Source organism: Rhamphochromis sp. 'chilingali' (assembly GCF_963969265.1).
Source record: "Rhamphochromis sp. 'chilingali' genome assembly, chromosome: 13".
NCBI classification, from domain to species: Eukaryota; Metazoa; Chordata; class Actinopteri; order Cichliformes; family Cichlidae; genus Rhamphochromis; species Rhamphochromis sp. 'chilingali'.
In genome coordinates this window covers 4,281,255-4,303,125 of record NC_137940.1, presented here as the reverse complement: position 1 = coordinate 4,303,125, position 21,871 = coordinate 4,281,255, and the positions used below count along the sequence as shown (strand labels likewise).

The 21,871-nt window shown below is 40.0% G+C and overlaps 1 protein-coding gene across 1 annotated transcript in view; it reads left to right on the top strand.

Annotated features, from left to right (window-relative positions):
- The first annotated feature begins 9,717 nt into the window (after positions 1–9,717).
- Positions 9,718–21,871, top strand: part of slit3 (slit homolog 3) — a 247,429-nt gene continuing 235,275 nt past the window's right edge. Inside the window, exon 1 of the mRNA XM_080900540.1 lies at positions 9,718–10,505. Within this exon, the coding sequence (XP_080756666.1) occupies positions 10,315–10,505 (191 nt within the window). The 5' untranslated portion in view covers positions 9,718–10,314. The remainder of the gene's footprint in view (positions 10,506–21,871) is intronic.

The following is a 21,871-nucleotide window of genomic DNA, read 5'->3' as shown; positions in this document are numbered from 1 at the left end:
TTAAAAGTTGCTATGTTAAACATATTTAAAGGCTTGAGGATATGGGCACATTTTAAATGGTTGAACTTTTTATGTCTGTCTTGTCCATTTGTCGTCTTGATCTTTTGTTTACTCAGCTCTGTTTTTTCCTGTTAGACAAAGGATTCTGTGTCTCTCTCTGTGTGTTTGAGTGTAGGAGGCTTTTTAGTGACTGTGGCTACCGCACTCGCTGTGAATAGAAATATTTTAGTTGGTTATTTGCCACTCAGAAAATAACTATATGTATATCTCTCTTTCTTACTTTCCCCTTGCCTGTTTTTCTCTCTTTTATCCCCATCTGATTTTTAACCTCTTTTAAAGAACACATTCATGCATCCCATTGACATAAATGTTGGACTGAGTGCTAAAAAATAATAAAACAATTAACAATTAACAAACTGAGTTTTAGTCCTTGGGTAGCATTTCTGCCAACAGTGAGGACATGGCTAATGTATCTAATGTTTGTGGCTGTTACACATAAATGTAAGCACTCCTGAGACCTTTTTCCTGCTGTACCGTCTGCAGACAAATGCTGCTGTGCCTGTCAGTAAATAGCTTAGGGCTGTGGTACAGCATACTTACACACACATATGCAAGAGGTCAGCTGTGCAGATGTGCTGCTGCTCAATCAGTAGTTTAATCACATAGGTTAGAGTTTAATGACTTATTATTACCGAACCTTAAATCACACAAACACATGGCTGCCCAGCCATTATAGGTGGTGTATGTGTGTACTGTACATGCAGATCTACAGCAAATAACAAATTGCTCTACAGAACTGTGCGGCTTTTCTAAGTGTTTCCAGGTCTTGTTGTCATGATTCGGCCGTGTGGCAGGCAGGATGAGGACCCAAATTGCAAACTCACAGACACGGGGGATAAACTCAAAATGCAGCTTTATTGCTGACAGGTGATAAACAATAACGATGATACAAAAGCAATGCAAAACTACACTAAACTGGGAAAAGCTAAAGTAACATATACCGGAAGACACGGGGAGAACCACACACGGCATGAGGGAGAACGCGACGCCGAACAGAGGGAGACTCAGACAGAAATACACAGAGGGTAAACGAGGAAAGTGGGCACACACGGGGAACACAGGTGACACTGATAATCATAACGAGACAGGGCGGGGTGAACTGAACATGACATGTACAGGCACAGAGGTTCAGACAGGAGGAGAGAGAGCACGGGGAAAACACAGACATAACGGGCTGGGGAAACATGAAACAACCACAAAGGGAGACGAGGGCTCATAAATACATAGAGGGGCACACAGGGGGTAAAAGCCATGAAGGGAAAACACTTAGGGAACAACACAACAGGGCAACTCAGAAAACATGGCCTAAATAAGGAACGAAATACAAAAATACAAGGAACTAAGAATACTGGGCCCACATGGCCCAGGACCATGACACTTGTGTTTCACGAAATGCACAAAGGCGAGATGTCGTGGCCAAATTACACAAAATAAAGAAATATTTCCTCTATAATTTTGAAATGCATATCACACACTAAAAGAAGGAAAGTCAGGTTTCTTTTCAATATTTCTGAAAGAGTAAAATACACTGTAAGAGTATCACTAACTCAGTCTGTCCACAGACATTTGGATCTCCTGAGCAAAATAATCCTTCTAACACACAACTAAGGTTTCAGTTTGATGGCGTGTGTCTCTGCGCATGATTGTGTGCATCAGTGTGATGTTCTAGAAAATAACACCATCAATCAAACACAACACGGGAAGCAGCAAGAGAAGAAATATCTTCACAATGAAACAAAGGTGGTGAAGCAACATATGGCATTATTTAACTGCACTTTGAGAAGCACAAGCGTGTGTGCTTAAGAAAAGAGCTGTGCAATATTTAACTTTATTCAGCTTTACGTTGTGGACTTTATGGGGACAATGGTCTATTAGAGGCCCTGGAAACTTTTTCTTGACTTTCATCATAACGTACAGTCCATTCAGAAAAATTCTTAAGAGTTACTGTTAAGCTGAATTGGCTAATGGGAACAGATAGTTTAAATTAGGACTCAAGTAGGTGTGCTAGGTTCAAGGTTAAAATATGAGTTAATTTAGCACATTTAAAATAAAAGACCCACAGGAGCAGAGTTAAAATGAAGTCACACCAAAGCTAAAACTAACCAGTGATTAGTAGAAAATATCATCCTGTAGCATATTTAACTGATTATTGTATGCAGATGCCTATGTGAGGAAAAAATATCATATTTTAAAAAGTAACTCACACAATGTGCCTTTGATATGTTGGAGGTGGATGTGTCCAGTCCAACCTTCACCCAGGGAGAAAGTGGTGCAGCCAAAGATCATGGAAGTCAACAAATTATACGCACCAAACTATAAACAAAATAATCTGGGGTATTGTGAATTGGTTGGTTAATTAATTTCGTCTTTATTTTATGGGTAGCAGTTAAACTACTTCTCATAGAGTGCACATAGACGATGAACGTATATGTGATGAAACCCACTGATCTGCAAACTCCTTTTAGGAAGTCTCAGCCAGCATCCTTTCATTGTTGCCATCTTGATGTTTTGAAACCAGAGAGCTGGATCGCATGTTGAAACTGAGGCTTGCTGCATATTGTTTTGGGTAAGGGACTTGTTAGTCAGTGAGCATCCCCTCGTTTAGCCTCCTTTTTGACTTGAAGAAGAACAAAATGAACTTCGTGCAGTTTTGAATATGGCTTGAAACTAGTGATTAAGCCCATGAATTAATCAGGTCCTTTAGTGACCAACTACAAAATGATGAACAATGTTAAAATCCCTTTATATGTGAATGATGTATACGTGTTAATCCTGTAGGAATTTAAGAAAGCAAGTAAAGCTTTAATACCTTCCCTGCAAGAGTACTGTTTTAAACGTATGAATCACTAGACATCTCAGAATAACTTCATTCTATGAAGAGTGGAAAGTTTGATTTTTAATATATTTTTCAATTATATAAAAGCACAGATTACTTGAATATTTCTTCATTAGTGCACATTGCGTTAAGTATGTTCTAAAGTAAAACAAAAACTCAAGATGGATACAATTGATGCTGGAGTTAGACTAGCTGGCCTAGAGTGAGAGCTTAAGTTACTCCTGAAGTAGTTAGATGAAAAGACGAGGATAGATGAGGGATCTCTTGGTCAGGGTTTTCTCTACCCCAGCTAGGAAAAAAACTCACATGTGGTCCATTGCGGGTACACATGTACACACATGTTATGATAGCCCCCTTCGAAAGTTGGCTTTCTCTTCTCTCGTCCTCTCTCCATCTCTCGCACACACACACAAAGGAAGTGTGTACACAGTGTATGTGGAGATAATAGCTTTGCAGGGGCCACAGCAGAGCTCAGCCAAAAATCTGTCTGGCTAAAAAACCCATTAAACCACACATTCTCTTTCACACACACACATATGAGGACGTACTTCATCACAGGCATTAAAAAAAATTGTTAAATTAGGCCCACACATCACCTACATTAATACCCATGGGCACTCACACAGCTTTGTAGCATGAACCATTAATATGCCATCAGATATCAGACCAGTTAAATTGATGGGGCCCAGTGTTAAGAGAAGCCCAAATTTTCCACCAATTATTCTTTAATCTATCGAAAGCTAAGGAGGTGGAAGCGAGGAGAAGAGAAAAGGAAAATGCATGTGAGGAGAAGCGAAAAGCGAGAAAGGGCAGGAAGTGAATATCCCAGTATTTGCATCATATTAAATTAACTTGAATGTATTAACTATGATCAATACTTTAAAAAATGCTGTCCTTAATTTTTTATTTATTTATTTTATTACATGTTGTTAGGTAAAATATTATGATAAAGTCAGAATAATCTAGAGTAACTACTTGAGGCTTATTTGTTACTTTTACTTTTACACTAATACACAATTACGTTCATCTCATGGCATTTTTCTATTGCAAGTTAAAGACGCTGCAGTAATAGAGAGAAAACAATCAGACAATTGGCCCTTTCACACAGGAAGCGACATGTTTATTATGGAAAGAACAATTAAAGTGTATTAAAGTTGACAACGTTGAGAAGATGTTACTCATATTTCCTTAAAACGAACCAAACGACCTTCTATGAATATATTTTGTCGTTTGCATGTGCTGTTAGGTTAAAAAAAAAGGGAAATTTCCTGTGGCAGCACAATATTAATGCATCCTTGTTTACCTCTCTGAGCATGGATGCGTGAAGCTGTTGCTTTCCACATAAAGAACCACAAAAAGATGCTAATTAGTAGCACGTTGTTTTGCAGACCATAAAAATGAAAACATTGGTACAATAAATAAAGAGGGAATTACATAGAAAGAAAGATGATGGGCATTTGTGAAGGAAAACAGAAATGTATGAGGGATGTGGTGAGACTCAATGACTTGAAGCGAAAGAAAGGAAGTTTTGAGATTAAGAAGCGGGCAGAATGCGATGCAGGGTTGAAAAGGGCACCAAAGGAATGGCAAGAGAAAGAGTGAGAAAAGAAAGACAAAACGAAAGAAAGAGTGGGCCTAGTTATGTGGTGTGAGAAGTTCAGCGGCAGCCAACTCCATTCACTTTTGAAATGCTTAATGTCTCATTTTGTCAGGCACTCTGGATGTTTTTGGTTTTTCCGCTTTATGCACTACAGCGGGGACTCTAAGAGAAAATGCTTAAGAAGGGCTCATGAATCAAAGGTCCTGAACAAAATTTTAAACCCTCAACCTCAAAAGTTAATGACATGCATCTTAGCGCAGAGAGCCCAAACAAAGCCTTCAGAGAGTGGTTTCATAAGCATTGGTTTGTCCTAGGAAAAATAAGATAGTATCTCCTTCATTTTGAGTGTTTCAGTGTGTGTGTGATTGTTATTTATTTGTTCACACAGCTCTTGTTGCCTTCAGCGACAGGACAATTTCCATTGAGTAACAATGGTAATCATACAAGGTCAACCCAATTAACATTTATGTAGCATTTTCAATGGGGGACAAGTCTGAATTGCTTGTGTCACATTAACGGAATCGCACATACATAATAGGGTTGTGATTTTCTCTCGGGGTCTCTGTGAGTTTCTCAGCTCGTGACAAACATGCATTAGATAGTTAGATAGTTGCCTGTGATGCATTTTTGCTGTTCCTAGTCCAGGAAACCTCGCTCTCTTGAAAGGTATGTCCAAGGACAAGTGTAAACCATCACTCACTGCAGCATCAGGCAGTGCACGCACTGTGTTGGAGTTCGTGCCACAACTCTGTCGTTTCCACCATAAAAAGATTTGTTTTGGTGACAAAAAACTGGCACAATAAAACTGCTGGGCTCGACATTGGAGCCATTGACGTCAGTAGCAATGGATGAGGCTTCCACAAGAACTTCATCAATTATTGGAGGATGCAGCCCACACATTCTGTCCACTGTGATTTTCTTTCCATTGAAATTACTCTAAATTCTGCTAGTAACACTGTTTAATAACAGGATCTCAGATTTATCAAAATGTGGGCTGGTTTTCAAAAGACCCCAAGGCCAGTATTGGCAGAACCAGCTCTTCATCACAATGAGGGAGAGACCAGACATTAGAATTTGTGATTAGACTTAACTGGATTCATGTTGACACTTGGTGCCACAAATGCAACAAGCCTTTACACAACACATTGTGATGGTCCTATGGTTTTGTGCTGATTTTGAAGTTTGAATTAGTAGTTTTATATTTGAGTTGCTGTTTAGGTTTGTTTCCTCCGTTTTTGTGTTTAAGTCTTCAATTTTTCTGTTTATTTTATTTCCTGAGGTTTATTTATTATTATTTTTATGTATTATTTTCCAATGATGAGTCTTCAGTGTTGTACTAATGCTCTTGGGTTATTGTGAATTCTATTAAATTTCATAAATTCTGTTTTCATAGATGCCTGAATGTTAAATGTAATTGTTATACCTGGTAGAGGAGCCACACTGATCATTTTTATTAAAGATGAAAGAATTTAGACAGTTTTTAACTCTCAGTGACGTTGCAGTGTTCATCTGACTTTGGGACCTGAAGAGTTTGGACCCGGAAATGGCTAATGACCGGATAGCCCAACTACTGCTGTATTTTATTTTATTTTTTTTAATCTAGGGTATCCGGTTGTTAAGTCTGACGTCACTAGCCGTGTCTGGCTTAAATAGAAGAAAATACAAAACATTAAACATGTTAACAACACAAAAGCCATATTAAACGCAGACTACTTTAGGCCCGGAAGTAGGATTCATCCCGTCATCACTTAACAACCGGATAACAGTGCTTATGACTTTTTTTTACATTAAGGACTATAGTGCATGGTACTTTGACAAGATATCATATCATTAAAAACACATTGAACCAGTGAAGGTCAGAAAGTTTGATTATACTGAGTAATGAAAACAAGATGTGGATAAATGTGACAAACTGTTTAGAGTCCTCCTCCTTCCTTGGTTTGCTTAGTCACTCTGTCAGACACTGTGTCTTATATGGTGAACTGTTGAACATTAAAATATTTAGCAAAGGATGCAACTGTGCATCATCCATGATCGCGCCCAATGCAAGTCTTCTGTCTCTCTTTCCTTCAGATGCTTGTAAGGGATTGAGACATTCTTCATCTGGGTGTAGATATTGACTTCTGGATCACAGGTAGGAGGGCAAAAGAGGAAAAAAGGAACAATGATGAAATGAAATCAGAAAAGCCCAGTGTCTAGGTCATTAGTTTAATTTGCATTTGAGGGTTTTTTGTTATTATACACCCTTGTCTCCTTTTACCTGTGTTTCATCATTGATCTGCTCAGTAAATGTAACATAGTCTTGCCTATCAACTTGTGTGTTGTCAGATCATCTGTTGGTTCTGTGCGTTCCTCATTCTTCTTGTACCTTTTTTGTTGGAAAGTGTTTTATTTTACTTTTTGATCAGCCAATACAGCCTTGATTTTTGTTTTGAATCTCTTTGTATATCTGTCTGTACATCCTGTTCTCTCCTGCTGCTCCTGTCCAAATGACAGAATGTTAAACAGCTGGTGAAGTCAAGAATATAACTATATCCCATGTAGTGGCTTTTTTGATGACATTACCAAAATGTACAGCCATATTTATTTAGACTTTTAACAAATGCCAGCACAAGACAGGTCAATAATCTGTTTTATTTATTTAAATATATTTAATTTCTTTAGCCTTGTTAGATTAAGAATTTAATAACTGCTGTCACAGGTAATTAAAGATTGTTAGCAGTTTTAAATGTATTATAAAACGCCATTACCATCTCAGCCCCATCTAAGCTGAAAGCACAGTGGTGTGTTGCTGAAATCCAGAGGCAATTGTTACAGATTTGATGTAAGTTTTATGTTAATTTACCACGCCTTAGGTCTGTTAGCTCTGCAGCACCAACATCTTTCACCAGTATTGATGACTTTACTAAACTAATGACCAATCAGGACAAGAAATGAAGTTTTATTTCCCATTTTTCTGTTCTATAGGCTCAGCCTCTAAACTTTTCTTTGGTTTGGTTTGCCATCCTCATTTTCTGTTGATGGAAAGGGCTCTATGTGTGTGTCTGTGTATGTGTACCTTATTGTCATAAGAGTAAATGGATGCACATGTGGATACATGTGGTTAGGAAATTTTGTGTTGATACACTTTTTGTTTAGATTATGCTGAATTTAAGGGTCATAAGTCATTGTCATGCTTACCCACTTTCAAATTTTGGGATGTATTTTGCTAGGACAGGCGACGGACTCTGTTGAGGTTTCTCTGTGCAGAGGCTTGGCTTACTTTCTTTAACAGAATGCTCACTACTGTGCCTTTTTGGGTACATCCAGCACGGAGGAAACGTCTGTGTAGACCCAGGAAACTCTGTCGGGATTTGGTTTCCCTGTATGCCAGAGGGCACCTGGCGGAGCCCCAGGAGGTGCTTGAATTAGTCACTACAAAGCTCCTCTGCTCTAGTGACGCAAAGCTCATTTTCAAAGCAGCTTCTTTTCTTGACATCACAATCCTGCACCCACACACTAGATTGGGGGTATTAATATTGCATAATAAAGTGTTCATACAACAGTGGTAGAAGGTCCAATATCCCTGGTCTTGAGCAGAAAGACTGATGATGATGTGTTTTCCACCTCAGCAAATCTATTAATGCAAGTTTCTGCAAGGCACTGAAAAAATTCATGACTAACTGTGAATCAGTCTGTTTCTGGAACTGAACAAACACCAAATGCAAACCATTAAAATTTAAATTAGATATGGGATGGATTTCTAAAAGCTTTGGGAATTTTGAAAAACCTTCGAAGTAGATTTGTTTACAGAGAATTAATCAAATATTAAACTAGTCACAAGTCTCCCTTTTGCTCCCACTGGCAGGAAAACTGATGTTTTAATTAGAGTGAGACCAAGAATGAAATATTGAATTGCTCAGTTTGAGACCTAAGTGTTACAATATTTATGAACTCATCCATCCATCCATTCGCTTCCGCTTATCCTTTTCAGGGTCGCGGGAGGCGCTGGAGCCTATCCCAGCTGTCATAGGGCGAGAGGCGGGGTACACCCTGGACAGGTCGCCAGTCTGTCGCAGGGACACACAGGGACAGACAACCATTCACACTCACATTCATTCGCACATTCACACCTAGTGACAATTTGGATTATCCAATTAACCTATCCCCACAAGCTGCATGTCTTTGGATGGTGGGAGGAAGCCGGAGTACCCGGAGGGAACCCACGCAAACACGGGGAGAACATGCAAACTCCACACAGAAAGACCCCGGCCTGATGGTGGAATTGAACTCAGGACCTTCTTGCGGTGCGGCAACAGTGCTAACCACCGTGCCACCGTGCTGAACTCCCCACTGTTAATTAAAGACTGAGACACTGCTGAGAAAAAGCCCATCAGATTTTTTTAGATTTGGAGGAATGCACTGGATTAATTTAGACAACACTGATTCAATTAGAAATGAAATTATTTTATAACTGCAATTGACGATAATCCACCTTTATTTCCTTCTACCAATAGAGGGCAGCAGCACTACTGCAACACTCTGCAAGTCTTCATACTTTATCTGCTCTGAAAACTCTTTTAGCCTTAGTCCTGCTATCTGCACCAAGAGCTGTGTGCAAGTCTGTGTAGTGATGAAGAGTAGTTGGACTATTAGCAAGAGCTTTAACTTTTGCCTGTGGCCACTAAGAATATAAGTTTAACTCACCTTAAATCCATACTTATTTATATTGAGCTGATCATATATGTATATATGTATCACCTGTCGCAACAAGCCTCGTTTCACCCCCACAGTCATTGTACACTGTGTGGATTTTCTAACACCATAACAGATAAGTTCAGCTTAATTAAATGTGATCAACTATGACTGAGCTGTCATCCAGCATTTTTGTCATATGCTACTTGTTAAAGCATCTATCAATGAAGTTGACACACAACACAGACTCCCGCAGGATGATGCATGATAAATATGGCTGAAAAAAGACGCGCCTCAAAACCAAAACATGATAGCAAGTTCATTACGTTGATAAATGGGCTAAAAAAATAAAAGAAGAGCTGCTGAGAAACCAGCTCAAATGAGTACGCTGCTTCCGTGGATAGAGTTTTACTCGAGTTTGGTTTACAGACTTGGGGAAGATAAAGGACGAATCAAAGTTTGTAGAGCTCTCCGACTCTCCTGACATCAACAGAAAGAGAGAGAGGGGGAGGGAGGGAGAGGGAAGGAGGATTTTGGGGGGAACCTAAATACAAATCTGTTTGCCTCTCTCGCTCTCACAATCGCCAGGCGAATCAGTCTGTGTTGCGCCACTGCGCTTTCAACTTTTTTTTTTGTATGTGTGTGATTATAACTCCTTTACTACTCTCACTTTTTACTCCCTGGCAGCGGAGGGATGTTCCTTGGAAGGAGGTTACACCCCAGCTGAATATTCTCACCTTGGAAGGTTTAGAAGCTAGGCTCATAAGTTCTCGGAGAGTTTGGGAATGGAGAACATTTGGGGAAACTTTTACGCATTGAGCTGAGTGACGCACGAATAGATATTTAAAGTTTTTGTCTAGCGTGTCATATCTACGTTGTTATTGTCTTCTTCGTCACTGGCAAAGGGATGTTTTAAGTAGACTCGTAGTTACCGAGTCTCTGGAGAGAAGTTTTCTGAATTCGTGCAACAGCGAACTTAATTTGATTTCGGCTTGCGTTTTTCTTTCTTTTTTCCAAAAATTCTGCCACAGAAAAAACGTCCTGTCTTCAACTTACACAGGATCCGCACTTCCACTGTGTCTCCTTCACCCCCCGCGGATTTTCAATTAACGTCTGTTGGAAGTAATTTCGGTGGATTGCTATAATGCCTCCGACCACACCGGGGAAGCGCGCCGCGCTCTGCCGGGTTTGGGCTCTAGCTTTCGCTCTGCTGGTGTGCGCTACATCGGTGAATGGATGCCCACACAAGTGTAGCTGCTCCGGATCTCATGTGGACTGCCAGGGTCTGGGTTTGAAGACTGTGCCCAAAGGAATACCGAGGAATGCCGAGCGCCTGTAAGAGCAGTTGTTTTTTTTCAACTTATCTGTAATTGCATCAATTTAACCAAAGTTCATCATAGAGGGCACTCTGACCTTATTATTCACCTTTTCTCCCTTTGCATTACTCCCATGCTCCTGAATTGTGGATAGTGCATTTTAAACTTAACATGCTCTGTAGGAAAACTGCACGTTTTCGCAGATTTTTCCGAGCAAAATATTTTGAATACCATCCATCCATCTTCATCCGCTTTATCCGGGGCCGGGTCGCGGGGGCAGCAGCCTAAGCAAATACATTTTTAAAAAACATCTCGAAAACTTAGTCGTGCATTGTTAAACTTTCATCACTTGCACATAACGGTACTTATTTCATACAACAGGCTACTGTAATAGCATCCATGTGCATCAACATCCCATTTAGTTTATTAAATTCATGTTTTTATATTATCTTATAAACCCCCGTCCTGTATGTAAAACTCTGGTACTATTTCTGGTACTTTTTTATCGTTGTTGCCATGATTACTACTCAGGCTATATAAAGTTGGGACATAACTTTTATATAAAAGTGGATAAAGCTTTTTTTTTTTTTAGACGATGACTGGCTTTATGTGGCTTTTAAAAATCGTAAGGAAACTACTGCTATCAAAAATCCTGTCAGCATATTACTCAAAGGGTACGTCTTACTGTGAAAAGCTGCAATGCCTTTAGTTTAAAATACTGCTATTTTATTCTAGCTTAATATATTGCACACACAAAAGTGCCCTAAAATCACCTGCGACCCCCAATGAACAGAGGTGGTTAAGAAAACAGTCACCAACTATGTTTTTAGAGAAAGCTTTTGAAATTTTAAACAGGTCAAAAGAATGTGAGAAAGTCGCCTTAAATCACTTTAAGTTGTATTCATTCACATGCCTGGGTAAGACTTTCTAAAGTTTTGTAGAATATGAGTAAAACTGAACTAGATCCTCAGTGTTTTTCACTTCAAGAACTACTGGTTCTTTCTTTCTTTATTCTTAGCCTGGGTGACAGTTTAAAATCATATTCATTCCTTAGGCAGGGACAGAACACTGACAGGCGCTGCTGCCACCCCCAGCCTGATCTTGACACGTATACATCAGCGCAGCCACACACATGCACTCACAAACACACACCTTTGCTGTTAAGGTATGGAAGTGATTATGCATGACAACAGAGCAGCCAAAAGCCCTGCAGGGGATCAACAACAGACCTAACCTGAGACAACAAACACAATCAGTAGGCTGCTGAGGAAAGTGGGGGGTCATGTTTGTGAATATGTGTGAGTGTGTGTGTGTGGATGTGGGGGGTACTGGTGGATATGAACATGTGATTAGCATGTGTGTGTGGATTTTTGCTTGGCTGAGCTGTTTCATATGTTTGTGTGCCTGCGTGTTTGCACTGGCTGGTGTGATTGCTTTTCTTGTGTGTGTATGTATGAGTGTTAACAATGAACCCCCATACCTCTGCTATTCAACAGGGCTGTTGTGACCTCCTAGGACCTGTTGGCTTTTGCACAGTAATCCCCCGAAGACATTTAGACCCAAGAAAAATAAATAATTAGAGCAGGTTGTGATGGGGAGGTGGGATAACGGGGTCTTCTGCGTCTCCCTGGGGTCCCCAGGGTGGAATATTTGGGGTAGCAGCGCCCCCTCCCTCCCTTTTCAGTCCAGAAACTCTGTGTTTATGTTTCTCTGATTTATCCAGGTCAGTGTTTCAGATGTGACTTTGGCCAAGAGTTGCTCTTTTCCTCCCTCTTTTTCTACCTTCATCTCGTTCTCCCTCTGCAGATATATTTTAGGGAGTCTGGGTTGGGAAACATTAAAATGGATGAGATTCTAGTCCTAAAGGTTACAACAGACACTTTGTTTTAAGAGAGATGAGCATCATTGCCCTAAGCAGGGATTTGATTTTGACAGTTGTGATAAAGTTCATGTGGACAACAGATTCTTGTAACAAAAAAGTTGTTAACTTCTAAGTAAAAGTTGTAAATTTCAAAAAGTTTCTCAACTATAATCGAACACTTCCACACTTCACCACTGACACATTTACAGATTGCAAAAGCGTAAGGTGATGATTTCCATTGGCAGAGATTCTTTAAGACTATAAGTTTTTATTTTTTCGTCCATATTTCAAGACTTTCCGGGCTTTTTCTATGGTATACTAACACACTCGTCATTGTGGCTTGACATTATGGTATAACAGACTTTTTCATGGTGGCAAAAACTGGCAATAAACTTGAAGTGAAGTGAAAAGTCACAATTAGGGATAAAAGTCCTTATGATTTGGGTTAAAAAAAAGAACTTTATGAATTGTTCATGCTTAAAAGAGTTTAACTGATCATTTTAAAATGAAATGGACCATATACATTTAAATCAATTCACATCATCCTAGAGTAGAACAGCGGTCCCCAACCCCCGGGCCTCGGACCGGTACCGGTCCGTGAGTCGTTTGGTACCGGGCCGCGAAAGTTGAGGCTCAGGTGTGAAATGTATGGTTTTCAGGGTTTTTATCGGTTTTCAGCGTTATTTTGTTACAGTTTTTATCGTTAACTCTGTTTTCCTGGGTCTTTTCACGTGTGTTATGAATAAATCTTCTTTTTTTCGGTACCGGTACTAGTTTTATTTTGTTGTATTTATCCGCGACACCTTAAAGGCCGGTCCGTGAAAATATTGTCGAGCATAAACCGGTCCGTTGGGGACCGCTGGTGTAGAATATAGTTCAAGATCTCTGTCTAAATAAATAAATAAATCTGGGTAAATTTCCAACGTCCAAATTTAAACGTGCGACTATTTTGCTGGTAATAACTGAAATGAGTAAAGATAACATAACCCCCCTGGAAATTACGCCCATGGTTTCAACATTGCTTTAAATATTGTAGCACTGAAATCCTCCATCTTTTTTCTGATTTAAAAGTTTTCTTGTCTCTCTCTCGCTGAAATATTAGAAAATATAATGTGTATCTGTTACCTCACAACACTAGAACATGCATCAAGGGCGCAAAACATGTAGCATTTAGTTAAGGCAAGGCTTTCACCTTATCTTTCCGGGAAAATGTTTTTCAACTTCTACATTGCCGCACCCTCTATAGACACATATATCGAATCAGAGTAATTTAGAACGATTGCTTGAAGTTTTATGAAACCAAATGTAGAAATTCACAGCAGAGTAAAGCAGAAGTACGTGACACATGGAGTTAAGAGGATTTCATGATATACTGTCACATTATATAACACTGAAACATTTCACAGTGGTAAATTTCCTGAGGAACGGTGGATGCCTGGAGTGAAGAGAATCAGTCAAGATGCACTGTAAAGCATGAAAGCACTGTAACACTCATGTAGCTTTCACAATATGCCCCCACTTAGCCTTTTTATTACACACAGTGCGAAAGTTTGAATCTAGTTTCTTTCTGCTACATGTGAAAACGAGTAAGCAAGCGCCGCAGTCCACCTGTCATAACCACAGAATCAATCTCTTTAAAAGCCCGGTCTCCCTCACTATTGTAAACATTTGGAAAGGTTAACGAGAGAAAAACTGTGGTGGCCCCAACTGTTCACTTAACAGACACACTCACATGCTGCCAGCCTCAAAGATTACCTCGGGCCAGTCAATTCCGTAATGTTCTACTTGGAAAGCCACTTGAGGCCTCATTTGCATCTAATTTGAGTGGAGGGTTTTTGGGGGTAGCTTAACAGGCTTAACGAGGTTGGGTAAAGTGAATTGAAACATAAGAACGGCTTTTCTCTCTCGGGTTCGGTTCACACCTGCCCTACAGGGTCTGCATAGACACACATACAAAAAAGCACAAACACTTTTTTTCCCCTGAGATTCAAATTCCAAACTGTTGCCTCAACTGCTGTGAAAATGTGGGAGAATCAAATGCCGTAAACTCCAAAGGGAGCTTCCAATCGCTCGAGCTGCAGTTTGTTTTTTTTCTGCATGTGTTTGTGCAAGCTTTGCATGTTTTAATTTTGTCACAATGTGCATGTGTGCATGATTGCATCCTCATACATGCACTGTGTTTGTAGTTGACTGGCAGCAAGTTTCCTCAGCCAGCTTTGCACGAGTTTAACAGTCTAGTTTTCTGTTCCCTCGCTAACACCACCAGTAAATTTTGGCAAGATTTGTACAGGCAACACCTTCTGTGCTTTCTCTCTTCTCAGCTAGTTCTTTCTCCCCTTCTGCTCTTTAATTTCCCTTCCCCTCCAAGCTTTTTATCTTTATCCCACCGTTGTTTTTTCTCCTACATCTCTCGCTCTTTCTGCCCAACTTCTTTTCTTCTCTACTTTTCCTTTGCTTCACTCCTCAGTTCTACCACTTTTTTTGACCTCCACCTCCCCCTCCGACGCACGCACTCACACACACCATCAGTTTGCCAGCAGCATCTCACAACCCCCATTTCCCCCCAACGTGCCAGCCTACTGTACCACAGAGCGCATAACAGTAGGATCCCTGCTGCTGCTGCTGCTGCGTGTGTTTGTGTGGACACACACACTTTAGCCGCTGCTTCTGGCTCTTATCAAAGCTTAGTGTTGATTGGCCAGTGGGCACTCTAACCACCACACCCTCGGCTATGAAATGGCATTTCATGGTGGGGCTGGAATTTTGTGTGTGTGTGCGAGATCTCTGAATACTTTGGTTCTATCCTGCGCATGGAGCAGACCAGCTAATTTGTGCTGACATAGTTCTAGTTCCCTAAATTTGGAATAATTTGATTGGATCAATCTGCAATGACTAAAGTACTGTGGTGTAGACTTCCCAGCTACTTTTGGCTCTGTCTTGAATATTTATCTGACATCATTGCAAATAACAGTGTTTTGTATACAGCTGCTAGCCCCACCCAAAGAGTCTGATAATGTTAAGTTCAAAATGTGTTCCAACAGTTTTGATGTGTTCCATGAATCTTTAGTTGTACTGCTTTGTTTTATGGGAACCAGGAAACTAATTATGATGTTTGTGCAATATTTCTGCATATGAATGAACACAGCCTTTGGTAACTGTTGAACAAAAGCCATCGTTAAGTGGAGACCGTTCTTTACTGTTATCGTGGGTATGATGATGATGTAATTTGTCTGAAGAGCAGCCGAGTGTTATTGCAATAGCAGACAGAGCTAAACTCAGAAGTAAAAACCACAGTGAGCTTGCTGTTTTCCAACAGCCTCTTAATGTCACGCCTATCATCCATGGCCATCTTGTGGTAATCACTTTGTGCCCTTCTAACTATGTTTGATTCAGTTATGGTATGCCAAATGGCACAAGTGAGGCTAACCAACATTTAGGCTCCATTTCTAGGTCAGTGGGTGATATTCTTTTCCTCAAGTTTCTCCAGCATGCGGGCACATGACCTTTCTATATAATTACTTTAAGCTTGTCAAAGAGGGAGCCAGCTGGCGTTGATAGTGGGCACTGCCCTTCTGGGAAATGGATCAAGCCGGATGCTACATTAAAACATACAGACATATTCAAATGTAACGAACAAACTAAACACATGGAGGTGCACGTACCGGAGTGTACTGCACTTTTGAGGGCTCTTACTATATACAGTAGGCTCTTACTCTAACCTAATCATCAATACTAGAAAATCCAGTTTTGAACACAAAGTTAATCCTAAAGCCTTATTGTTGAAATGTGCGTTGGTTTTTCTTTTTTTTTGGTCTATTCTCAGCACATTACATATTGTATCAAATTATGCCAAAGCTGAGACGGATGAACATTGTTTCCTGGGAGCATAAAAGAGCTTCTATAATGACTCAGGGGTGGTCAGTCCATTTTCTTTCACGTGAGAAACTGGTACTGATATGAAGGACAGAGCCAAGAAGCTTATAAAGAGATAAAATTAATATTAAGCAGACTTGAGTTCCACTTGTTGAAACAGTCCCAGTTTCTCATGTGACCCTTTGGGGAAATTAATTACCTACCCCCGGACAAGCCATCAATAACTAACACATTTCATTTGGAGTATAAAACGGAAGAGAACATGTCTGAAAATCCTTCTTAACCAAGCTGGACCAGAAAAGGTCTGTTAACTGTGATGGATGTGAACACCGTGGGTGTTTATTTCACAGTTTGCTTTCATTTCCACTTGAAAGCAAGTTTTGTTAACCTGGGGGTTGCTTTAACACCTGTGTGATTAATTGACAGCTTGTATTTTCTTCTTCTTTTCGCGGTACTAATGTCTTAGGTGACCTCAGTAATTAACTTCTGGTACGATTACAGAAGAATCCTGATTTGATGGCGACTGAAAAAATAGGCTACATGTGATTTTCTTTTAATCTTCAAACAGCTATTTGATGCAGTAAGAAGCAGCCGAAATGTTAAGGTCCCAAAACGGGTCCTCAAAAACTTAGTGCAAGAGAACACGCAGGCATGAAAAGGTACATAATTTAAATGAAATGCATATTCATGAAGCACATAAAAATCTAGCCTGCAGTCCCACACATACAGTGCACACTCATCATTAGGCAGGCACAAGCTCACACAGTTCACTCTCATGCATTCACCAGAAATAACATGAAACTGGTTAGATGGAAACTTTGACATATAATGAGAGAGAATTTGTGTCACATAGAAACAACCCAGAGTCACGAATGACCTTCTGTGACTTTCTGCTGAATGAGAAGTCCTCAACTTGGAGGACTTCAGAGTGTGTGTCATACTATAACACTAGTATAGATTTGTGTGTGTGTCTATGCAGTGAGCTTGGAGTTGTTTGATGTTAACAAGCTATGCCACTGTTTTGTTAGGCCACTGTCACCAAAGCAACATATTATTTCCCTTCTGCACGGACTTTATTTTCTCAGTGTGAGTTTCTGTTTGTACTCCTTCACTACACCTGTGTATATACATTTTTATGTGGTTATTTGTGGGTATGTGGCAGAGTAATAGAGTGACTTCCACCACAGTGTTCAGTTTGCAGGCCACTGCTCAAATAGACTATTTATGGAGTCTGGAAGCTTATGGAGAAACAGGTCACTGCACTGTGCATGCATGCATCAGTGTTTCTGTGTCTCTGTCTCTGTCATTCATGTCCTCTTTCAATCTCTCATTCACCCTAATCTCATTTTCTTATCCTCTTGTTCACTCATTCTCATTTTTTTCTGACCTGGGCCCCATTGAGGAAGCAGCAGGGCTTGTTCTTGTCAAGTGGCCTCTCCGCAGCCAAATTACCCCTCCACCCGCACCCCAGCCCATTCACTTACAGTACAGCAGTAGTAAATCGAGACAAAAGCAATGCAACCCTATAAACTCTTGCAAAGAAAAGAGCTAACCAAGTACAGGGCTGGTTTACAGCCCCTTTGGCTTGTGACTCTAAAAGAAAGGGATGCTTTCAGGCGTCTTCCTAATGTGGTCAAGCCTGTGTGGTTAACAGCGACACCAAACTATGAAATTTCTCGAGGTGGATCAGTATTAAGATAGAATATAGACTATGAAGGAAGGGGAAATAAATTGGGACTGACAGAAAACAAACCAACTGATGATGGAACACACAAGGAGATGCATTACTCTCTCAGATTTCAACAAAATCTAATCAGTCTGGGGTATTAAATGTGAAAGCTGCATAACAAACAATTTAAAGGACTGAGACATAAATAGGAGAGAAATGTGGTGTAAGAGATGAAGATGACTTTAAGGGGGAAAACAAATCCAATAAAGCTAAATCAGAATGAAGCAGTGTTAAAAAAGAAAAACCCAAAATTGAAAGCACAGATTAGATAGGAGGGAGATGTATTTTGCATCATTCAGACAGGATTCCCCTTTATGGAGTGAAAGCGAGTGTCCTTCAGTAAAGGAAATATTTAACTGACTTTTATCTCCGGTCTCTCTGCCCTTGTTTGTACCTTTGTTCTCTTTTCTGGTGCTCGTCTTTCATTATTTAGTTTCACTTGGCATTCCTAGAATCCAGCAGATTGGACAGCTCTAAAACAAGCGTATTTATTTGTACAGAGAAGGATTACCCAAATATGGGTTAGCAGGCATAACTTAAAACTGCTAGCAAAATTTCCCCATACCTCTGAGAAGTATACACAGCCAGCAGAGTCTAATAAGCCCCTTTTCCATTAGTACCTACTCAGATCGACTCGTCACGGATGGCCACGACTCGACTTACATTTGTGATTGTCCTCATCACAACGCATCCGAATTAATACCCAACAAGAAAGGTGGATGTGGAAGAAAGAATCTACCTGCTGCTCGGTCTCTGGCTTTTCATCAGGGAACATGGCTTTGTTTTTGTAGCCATTTCCCTCGTTCCCTGGTTTTTAAAAATGGCGGTTTTAATTTTCGTGAATGAGATGCGCTCATGAATCATCGAGTGACGCCACTGACCAGCCAATCGGTGGAATGCAGTCAGATGACGTCACATTTTAGTACCTGCTCGGATCGTTTGGAACCCTAAGCAAGCAGGTACTAAAAAAGTACCAGGTACTATGACCTAATGGAAAACCCTGAAAACCTTGGCGAACCGTGTCGACTCGATCCGAGTAGGTTCTAATGGAAAAGGGGCTATAGTGATGTCTTGCTCTAGCTGCAGGAAACCTATTGTAGCAGACAAACCTTTGATTTCTTGGACAACCGAACAACAAACACTTGATGCAACGACTGTAGTTACAGATTTAACAAAGAGACACATAGAAAAGATGTGAAAAAAGATGTGAACCATTTTGTACTTGTCCCAAGTACAAATGGTTCGCTCCATTTGTACTTGGGACAAATGGAGCGAGCCAATGAGATACACTTACAGATGTACAGTACAGGCACTTGATCATAAGTTAAAAAAAAGCAGAGCCAGAATTTTAGAAAGTAAAGGAATGAAATACTAATTAGCCTGCTCTGTAATTTTTCTTTTAATTTTTTTTAATTTTCAGCGTTTTTAAACAGATAAATTAGGCTTCAGCACTTTTGCTGACAGATATGAAACAACGCTAATGCTGACATATTGAATCTTTTTATTTCTCTGTTTTCCTGAAAGCACAGCCTTTAAATAACCTGCCTTGTGTAATTTAAAAAGAACCTGATCTCAGCGCTCTCAAAGGTACTGTAGCTTGCGTTTGCACTCATTACTTACTTTTTTTTCTTTTTAATTGTGTGTATATGAGAATAAAGAATATGTGACTGCCCAGAAAACTCTTGAGTGATGATTGCTGTATATCCCAGAGAGCAGCTTTGTAACAGGAGACAGTTTATTGCCTATTATCATCACTATGACAAAGATTCAAAACAGCAGTAAAGGGTTGCACAGGAGACCAAATGTTCCACAAACTCCCCAAGATTTCCAAAACTGAGTTTTTTGCAAACTGTTGTAGGTAATATACAGACTCCAAGTGTAGGCTGGTGTTGATCAGGTTTTCCTTTTCCATGGCTACATCTCTCAATTGTGTTACTGACTCAATCTTGTGCATGTAACAAAGATAATTCGTCATAGTGAGCACACTGCATAAATGAAACTGTTAAACAGCACATAAGCATCTATCATTTTACCAAGCATATTGAAGACCTGGACTATTATTTGTAGGTGCTCCAATTAGCTGCTGCATGATAGTTGATTTTTTTCCTTTATTATCTAAGATATTACATGATATGGGGCGATCGTGGCTCAGGAGTTGGCAGTTCATCTTGTAATTGGAAGGTTGCCGGTTCGAGCCCCGGCTCCGACAGTCTCGGTCGTTGTGTCCTTGGGCAAGACACTTCACCTGTGGCCTACTGGTGGTGGTCAGAGGGCCCGGTGGCGCCAGTGTCCGACAGCCTCGCCTCTGTCAGTGCGCCCCAGGGCGGCTGTGGCTACAATGTAGCTGCCATCACCAGTGTGTGAATGTGTGGATGTGTGGATGACTGGATGTGTAAAGCGCTTTGGGGACCTTAGGGACTAGTAAAGCGCTATATATATATATATATATATATATATATATATATATATATATATATATATATATATATATATATATATATATATATATATATATATATGTATGTATTTATATACACAAATACATACATACATATATATATAAAAACACCCAGCACGCCCCTGCGGGCGGTTTATCCTTCAAGCTCGGGTCCTCTACCAGAGGCCTGGGAGCTTGAGGGTCCTGCGCAGTATCTTAGCTGTTCCCAGGACTGCGCTCTTCTGGACAGAGATCTCCGATGTTGTTCCCGGGATCTGCTGGAGCCACTCGCCTAGCTTGGGAGTCACCGCACCTAGTGCTCCGATTACCACGGGGACCACCGTTACCTTCACCCTCCACATCCTCCCCCCATATATATATATATATATATATATATATATGTATGTATTTATATACACAAATACATACATATATATATATATATATATATATATATATATATATATATATATATATATATATATATATATATATATATATATATATATATGTATGTATTTATATACACAAATACATTTACCATGATCCCTGTTACTCTCTTGATTACTGTTGGGCTAAGTCTCTTTCTCATTCTTGTTAATGATATACTCTTGACTGTATTTGATGTGTTTAATTTGCCCATGCTTCTCCCTACTGGCACATGCACCAGTCTGTGTGTTGATCCAGTTTCCTATTATACGCAAAGATTATACCTTCTTTTTGGTCTAAATGTATTTATGACATCTAAAGTTTTTCCTCATATGCTACCACTGAATTTATTTTTCACTACTGTTTTCACAGTTCCACAAAGGCTGCTAGTAAAGTCTGCATAGGCCAATTAATCTTCCCCCTTTATTTGGTGTACGTTTCACTTGCTACATAGATGTGCTCCTTAAAAGTGAGAGCAGAAGAGAGCACTTAAAGCTGCCTTAGTTTGCATTGGCCAAATGTAATATCTAAACATTTGCAGTGGATGGATTTCAGCTATAGCTGAGCCAATTTCAAAGCAGCATGACACCTGGCGAGCACAGAGCTTAGAGGAAAAGGAAGAGAGCAATTAGGATTCCTTGTGTAAGTGGTAGATTTAGAGAATGAAATTGAGCACATCTATCTATGAGTGAGAAGGACGGAGAGTAAAAATGGAGGAATGAGAAAGTGAAGCGGCACAAGAGCTTTTGGAAAATAACATGAGATTAGCACAGGAAGTGAATGCATTTGGAAATGAGGTGTGGGATAGAGGTCAACAAAGGATGAAAGTGAGTGAAAGAATGAAGGGAGAGGAAAAAAGGGGAAAGAGGAAATGTCACAGTGTCCGAGACTGATAAAACAGAGAGAGGAAACTTCAGTGCTTTATCTTTATTCCCTATTGTCCCTGATAGAGGGGAAAAAGAGGACAGAGTTCAAGAAAACAAAAACCAGACAGACAGAGATACAGGGTCAAGGTGAGAAAAAGAAGCACAGCTAATTAGCCAACAAGCAGACATG